The sequence below is a fragment of the Gopherus evgoodei genome, chromosome 4, assembly GCF_007399415.2.
Source record: "Gopherus evgoodei ecotype Sinaloan lineage chromosome 4, rGopEvg1_v1.p, whole genome shotgun sequence".
In the NCBI taxonomy this organism is placed as follows: Eukaryota; Metazoa; Chordata; order Testudines; family Testudinidae; genus Gopherus; species Gopherus evgoodei.
In genome coordinates, this window is record NC_044325.1 from 121,320,624 (window position 1) to 121,327,357 (window position 6,734).

The window sequence follows — 6,734 nt, forward strand, 5'->3', positions numbered from 1 at the left end:
GCACCTCTTCTCCTGCAATCCTCCTGATCCCCTCTCCTCCTCCACCCTCCTCTGCAAGCACATCACACCCCACTTCTCTGCCAGTATAGAGCCCCCAAGCACCCCCACACTCGCTCCTCTGCGTGAATCCTGTACTAGATCCCCATCCCGTTCAAGGTTTGAGGGTTAGTCCCTATGCCTTCCATGTGCATTTGGAGCACTAAAGATGGGATTGTGGGAGATGGGGGCGGGGGGAGATTTATACTAATGTGAAATAAAAATAGCAGAACCGGTTTGATCCCCACTGCAGTTGTAAACAGGGATTGCTGTGGTGAAGGAGGGAGCCCAGGGATGGGGCAGCCAGGGGTGTGGGTGGGGGAGGGCCCAGGACCCGAGTGGGGGGCAGCCAATTTTTTTTTTGCTTGGGGCAGCAAAAAATCTAGAGCCACTGGGGAGGGGAATGGTAATTCAAGGTGGAATTTGACCTTAATATATAAAGGGATTCTTCACACCTGCATGGCCCCATGTTCAGACAACATCTGAGCAAAGCTGGTGAGAAGAGCAAATTAAACCTTCCTAGGGAATTTCACCTGCTCAATAGGCCTAATACTGTAGCCACTGGCGTCAACTGCACTGCAGGGAATACATCACATCTCTCTATGTGAGACAGATGCACGTATATCTATCATTCTCTGTAGGGATAGACAGATGGTCATGTACCTTTATTTGCTATTTTTATCACTCTCTCTGATACTATGGGATAGTATTAAAATGGGAAAAAGTCAGTGATGGTTATGAAGGAGATTAGAGAGATACAATGTCAGATAGGAAAGTCAGTATGAAAGTTTCAGAGTTCATTTAAATAGCTGACAGCCAAGAAATAAAAATGACACAAGATGACAAAGCGCCAGGTTTAATTTTTAAAGCAAAAATTTACTGAACATTTTCTACCGATGCCCAGGCAAATTTCCATCTATGCAGAGCCCTTCTCTTCTATGGTGACACTGAATACACGATGTCAAGTAACACAGAGACTGAAACAATGTTAATATCAGCTTTTGCCTTTTGGCCCGGCTCTCCCGGCCGGAGCCCTGCAACCCCGCCACCCCTCTCCCCCGGCTGGAGCCCAGGGACTCCGCAACCCTGCTCTCCCGGCAGGAGCCCCGCAATCCCATGGCTCTGCTCCCCCAGCCGGAGCCCCGCAACACTGCTCCCCCAGCCGGAGCCCCGCAACCCCACAGTCCCGCTTCCCCAGCAGAGTGTGGCAAGTCCCGTGGCCCAGCTACTGAGGCCGGAGCCCGGCAGCCCCGCTCTCCTCACCGCAGCCCAGCTCTCGAGGCCGGAGCCCCGCAAACCCGTGGCCGCGCTCCCCCGGCCGAGTGCTGCAACTCCCACTGTCCTTCTACCCCGGCCAGAGCCCTGCCACCCCGCTCTTTTGGCCAGAGCTCCGTCACCCCGCGGTACCACTCCCCTGGCCGGAACTCTGCAACCCCACCGTCCTGCTCCCTCTGCCGGAGCCCAGGGACCCACGGCCCCTCTATCCTGGCCGGAGCCCCGCAAGTCCCGCGGCCCCTCTATCCCAGCCGGAGCCCTGCAACACTGCAGCACCGCTCCCCTGAGCGGAGCCCTGCAACCCCGCAGTCCCTCCAACCCAGCCGGATCCCAGGGACCCCGGCTGGAGTGCAGCAACTCCCGCTGCCCGCCACCCAGGCCGGAGCCCCAAAGCCCCGCTCTCAAGGCCAGAGGCCCACAACCCTGCCGTCCCGCTCTCCCGGTCGGAGGGCCGCAGTCCCGCACACCTGCGGTCCCACTTTCCCGGCCAAAGGCCTGCAAACCTGCGGTGCTGCTACCCCAGCTGGAGCCCCACAACTCCCGCAGTCCCGGCCCGCCCGGAGCCCCGCAACTCCTGCGGTCCCCGGCCCGGAGCCCCGCAACTCCTGCGGTCCCCGGCCCGAGCTCAAGCCCCGCAACTCCTGCGGTCCCGGCCCGAGCTCAAGCCCTGCAAGCCCGCAGTCCCGGCCAGGAGCCCTGGCCGGAGACCAACAAACCAGCGGTCCCAGCCCGGAGCCCCAGCCTGTAGCCCCGCAACTCCTGTGGTCCCGGCCCGGAGCCCCAGCCCGGAACCCCGCAACTCCTGCCGTTCTGGCCCGGAGCCCCGCAACTCTTCTGGTTCCAGCCTGGAGCCCCGCAACTCCTGCGGTTCGGGCCAGAGCCCCGGCCCGGAGCCCCGCAACTCCTGTGGTTCGGGCCAGACCCCCGGCCCGGAGCCCCGCAACTCCTGCAGTCCCCGGCCCGAGCTCAAGCCCCACAACTCCTGCGGTCCCGTCCCGAGCCCCGCAATCCCTACGGTCCCCGGCCCAGAGCCCCGCAACTCCTGCGGTCCCGGGCCGAGCTCAAGCCCCGCAACTCCTGCGGTCCCAGCCAGGAGCCCTGGCCCGAGCCCCGCAACTCCTGCAGTCCCCGGCCAGGAGCCCTGGCCCAAGCCCCGCAACTCCTGTGGTCCCCGGCCCGGAGCCCCGCAACTCCTGCGGTCCCGGCCAGGAGCCCTGGCCCGAGCCCCGCAACTCCTGCGGTCCCGGCCAGGAGCCCTGGCCCGAGCCCCGCAACTCCTGCGGTCCCGGCCTGGAGCCCTGGCCCGAGCCCCGCAACTCCTGCGGTCCCCAGCCCGGAGACCCGCAACTCCTGCGGTCCCCGGCCTGAGCTCAAGCCCCACAACTCCTGCGGTCCCCGGCCTGAGCTCAAGCCCCACAACTCCTGCGGTCCCCGGCCCGGAGCCCCGCAACTCCTGCGGTCCCCGGCCCGGAGCTCCGCAACTCCTGCAGTCCCCGGCCCGGAGCCCTGGCCCTAGCCCCGCAACTCCTGCGGTCTGGGCCCGAGGCCCCGCAACTCCTGCAGTCCCCAGCCTGAGCTCAAGCCCCGCAACTCCTGCGGTCCCAGGCCCAGAGTCCCGCAACTCCTGCGGTCCCGGCCCGGAGCCCCGCAACTCCTGCGGTCCCCGGCCCGAGCTCAAGCCCCGCAACTCCTGCGGTCCCCGGCCCGGAGCCCCGCAACTCCTGCGGTCCCCGGCCCGGAGCCCTGGCCCGAGCTCCACAAACCAGCAGTCCCGGCCCGGAGCCCCGCAACTCCTGCAGTCCCCGGCCCGAGCTCAAGCCCCACAACTCCTGCGGTCCCGTCCCGGAGCCCCGCAACTCCTGCGGTCCCCGGCACGGAGACCCGCAACTCCTGCGGTCCCCGCCTGAGCTCAAGCCCCACAACTCCTGCGGTCCCGTCCCGAGCCCCGCAACTCCTGCGGTCCCCGGCCCGAGCTCAAGCCCCACAACTCCTGCGGTACCTGGCCCGGAGCCCCGCATCTCCAGCAGTCCCCGGCCCGGAGCCCCGCAACTCCTGCAGTCCCCGGCCCGGAGCCCCGCAACTCCTGCAGTCCCCGGCCTGAGCTCAAGCCCCGCAACTCCTGCGGTCCCCGGCCCGGAGCCCCGCAACTCCTGCGGTCCCCGGCCCGGAGCCCTGGCCCGAGCTCCACAAACCAGCAGTCCCGGCCCGGAGCCCCGCAACTCCTGCAGTCCCCGGCCCGAGCTCAAGCCCCACAACTCCTGCGGTCCCGTCCCGGAGCCCCGCAACTCCTGCGGTCCCCGGCACGGAGACCCGCAACTCCTGCGGTCCCCGCCTGAGCTCAAGCCCCACAACTCCTGCGGTCCCCGGCCCGGAGCCCCGCAGCTCCTGCAGTCCCCGGCCCGGAGCCCCGCAACTCCTGCAGTCCCCGGCCCGAGCTCAAGCCCCGCAACTCCTGCGGTCCCCGGCCCGGAGCCCCGCAACTCCTGCGGTCCCCGGCCCGGAGCCCCGCAACTCCTGCGGTCCCCGGCCCGGAGCCCCGCAACTCCTGCGGTCCCCGGCCCGGAGCCCCGCAACTCCTGCGGTCCCCGGCCCGAGCTCGAGCCCCGCAACTCCTGCGGTCCCCGGCCCGAGCTCGAGCCCCGCAACTCCTGCGGTCCCCGGCCCGAGCTCGAGCCCCGCAACTCCTGCGGTCCCCGGCCCGAGCTCGAGCCCCGCAACTCCTGCGGTCCCCGCCCTGGAGCCCCGCAACTCCTGCGGTCCCCGGCCTGAACTCAAGCCCCACAACTCCTGCGGTCCCTGGCCCGGAGCCCCGCATCTCCAGCAGTCCCCGGCCCGGAGCCCCGCAACTCCTGCAGTCCCCGGCCCGAGCTCAAGCCCCACAACTCCTGCGGTCCCATCTTGAGCCCCGGAACTCCTGCGGTCCCCGGCCCGAGCTCAAGCCCCGCAACTCCTGCGGTCCCGGCCAGGAGCCCTGGCCCGAGCCCCGCACCTCCTGCGGTCCCGTCCCGGAGCCCCGCAACTCCTGCGGTCCCGTCCCGAGCCCCGCAACTCCTGCGGTCCCCGGCCGGGAGCCCCGCAACTCCTGCGGTCCCCGGCCGGGAGCCCCGCAACTCCTGCGGTCCCCGGCCGGGAGCCCCGCAACTCCTGCGGTCCCCGGCCGGGAGCCCCGCAACTCCTGCGGTCCCCGGCCGGGAGCCCCGCAACTCCTGCGGTCCCCGGCCTGAGCTCAAGCCCCGCAACTCCTGTGGCCCCAGCCAGGAGCCCTGCAACTCCTGCAGTCCAGGTCTGAGCCCTGGCACCAGACCCGCAAACCAGCAGTCCCGTCTCGGAGCCCCGCAACTACTGCAGTCCCCGGCCCGAGCTCAAGCCCCATAACTCCTGCGGTCCCGTCCCGGAGCCCCGCAACTCCTGCGGTCCCCGCCTGAGCTCAAGCCCCACAACTCCTGCGGTCCCGTCCCGAGCCCCGCAACTCCTGCGGTCCCCGGCCCGAGCTCAAGCCCCGCAACTCCTGCGGTCCCCGGCCTGAGCTCAAGCCCCACAACTCCAGCGGTCCCCGGCCCGGAGCCCCGCATCTCCAGCGGTCCCCGGCCCGGAGCCCCGCAACTCCTGCGGTCCCCGCCTGAGCTCAAGCCCCACAACTCCTGCGGTCCCGTCCCGAGCCCCGCAACTCCTGCGGTCCCTGGCCCGAGCTCAAGCCCCGCAACTCCTGCGGTCCCTGGCCTGGAGCCCCGCAACTCCTGCGGTCCCCGGCCTGAGCTCAAGCCCCGCATCTCCAGCGGTCCCCAGCCCGGAGCCCCGCAACTCCTGCAGTCCCCGGCCCGGAGTCCCGTATTCCTGCAGTCCCCGGCCCGAGCTCAAGCCCCGCAACTCCTGCGGTCCCGGCCAGGAGCCCTGGCCCGAGCCCCACAAATCCTGCGGTCCCCGGCCCGGAGCCCCGCAACTCCTGCAGTCCCTGCCTGAGCTCAAGCCCCGCAACTCCTGCAGTCCCGGCCAGGAGCCCTGGCCCCGCAACTCCTGCGGTCCTGGCCCGGAGCCCTGCAACTCCTGCAGTCCCCGGCCCGAGCTCAAGCCCCACAACTCCTGCGGTCCCATCTCGAGCCCCGCAACTCCTGCGGTCCCCGGCCCGAGCTCAAGCCCCGCAACTCCTGCGGTCCCCGGCCCGGAGCCCCGCAACTCCTGCAGTCCCCGGTCCGAGCTCAAGCCCCACAACTCCTGCGGTCCCATCTCGAGCCCCGCAACTCCTGCGGTCCCCGGCCCGGAGCCCCGCAACTCCTGCGGTCCCCGCCTGAGCTCAAGCCCCACAACTCCTGCGGTCCCGTCCCGAGCCCCGCAACTCCTGCGGTCCCTGGCCCGAGCTCAAGCCCCGCAACTCCTGCGGTCCCTGGCCTGGAGCCCCGCAACTCCTGCGGTCCCCGGCCTGAGCTCAAGCCCCGCATCTCCAGCGGTCCCCAGCCCGGAGCCCCGCAACTCCTGCAGTCCCCGGCCTGAGCTCAAGCCCCGCAACTCCTGCAGTCCCCGGCCCGAGCTCAAGCCCCGCAACTCCTGCGGTCCCGGCCAGCCCTGGCCCAAGCCCCGCAACTCCTGCAGTCCCTGCCTGAGCTCAAGCCCCGCAACTCCTGCAGTCCCGGCCAGGAGCCCTGGCCCCGCAACTCCTGCGGTCCTGGCCCGGAGCCCTGCAACTCCTGCAGTCCACGGCCCGAGCTCAAGCCCCACAACTCCTGCGGTCCCATCTCGAGCCCCGCAACTCCTGCGGTCCCCGGCCCGAGCTCAAGCCCCGCAACTCCTGAGGTCCCGGCCAGGAGCCCTGGCCCGAGCCCCACAAATCCTGCGGTCCCCGGCCCGGAGCCCCGCAACTCCTGCGGTCCCCGCCTGAGCTCAAGCCCCACAACTCCTGCGGTCCCCGGCCCGAGCCCCGCAACTCCTGCGGTCCCCGGCCTGGAGCCCCGCAACTCCTGCGGTCCCCGGCCTGAGCTCAAGCCCCGCAACTCCTGCGGCCCCCGGCCTGAGCTCAAGCCCCGCAACTCCTGCGGCCCCAGCCAGGAGCCCTGCAACTCCTGCAGTCCAGGTCTGAGCCCTGGCACCAGCCCCGCAAACCAGCAGTCCCGGCCCGGAGCCCCGCAACTACTGCAGTCCCCGGCCCGAGCTCAAGCCCCATAACTTCTGCGGTCCCGTCCCGGAGCCCCGCAACTCCTGCGGTCCCCGCCTGAGCTCAAGCCCCGCAACTCCTGCGGTCCCCGGCCTGAGCTCAAGCCCCACAACTCCTGCGGTCCCCGCCTGAGCTCAAGCCCCGCAACTACTGCAGTCCCGGGCCCGAGCTCAAGCCCCATAACTCCTGCGGTCCCGTCCCGGAGCCCCGCAACTCCTGCGGTCCCCGCCTGAGCTCAAGCCCCACAACTCCTGCGGTCCCGTCCCGAGCCCCGCAA

At 69.5% G+C, this 6,734-nt stretch overlaps 1 protein-coding gene across 1 annotated transcript; it reads left to right on the forward strand.

Moving 5' to 3' along the window:
* The first annotated feature begins 452 nt into the window (after positions 1 to 452).
* LOC115650598 (proline-rich protein 2-like) lies at positions 453 to 6,222 on the forward strand. Its single transcript, XM_030560786.1, has 4 exons — positions 453 to 2,070; positions 2,174 to 2,630; positions 4,820 to 4,878; positions 6,051 to 6,222. Exons 1-4 carry the CDS (start codon positions 1,153 to 1,155, stop codon positions 6,096 to 6,098), a joined length of 1,482 nt encoding a protein of 493 aa, XP_030416646.1. The 5' UTR covers positions 453 to 1,152; the 3' UTR covers positions 6,099 to 6,222.
* Positions 6,223 to 6,734: the final 512 nt, after the last annotated feature.

Excerpts from the sequence above, each read along its gene's own strand:
- LOC115650598 (XM_030560786.1), top strand. The coding sequence starts at position 1,153 with ATGGCTCTGCTCCCCCAGCCGGAGCCCCGCAACACTGCTCCCCCAGCC. Across the intron at positions 2,071-2,173 it reads AGCCTGTAGCCCCGCAACTC|CTGCGGTTCGGGCCAGAGCC; the intron begins CTGTGGTCCCGG and ends GCCCCGCAACTC. Across the intron at positions 2,631-4,819 it reads TGGCCCGAGCCCCGCAACTC|CTGCGGTCCCCGGCCTGAGC; the intron begins CTGCGGTCCCCA and ends GCCCCGCAACTC.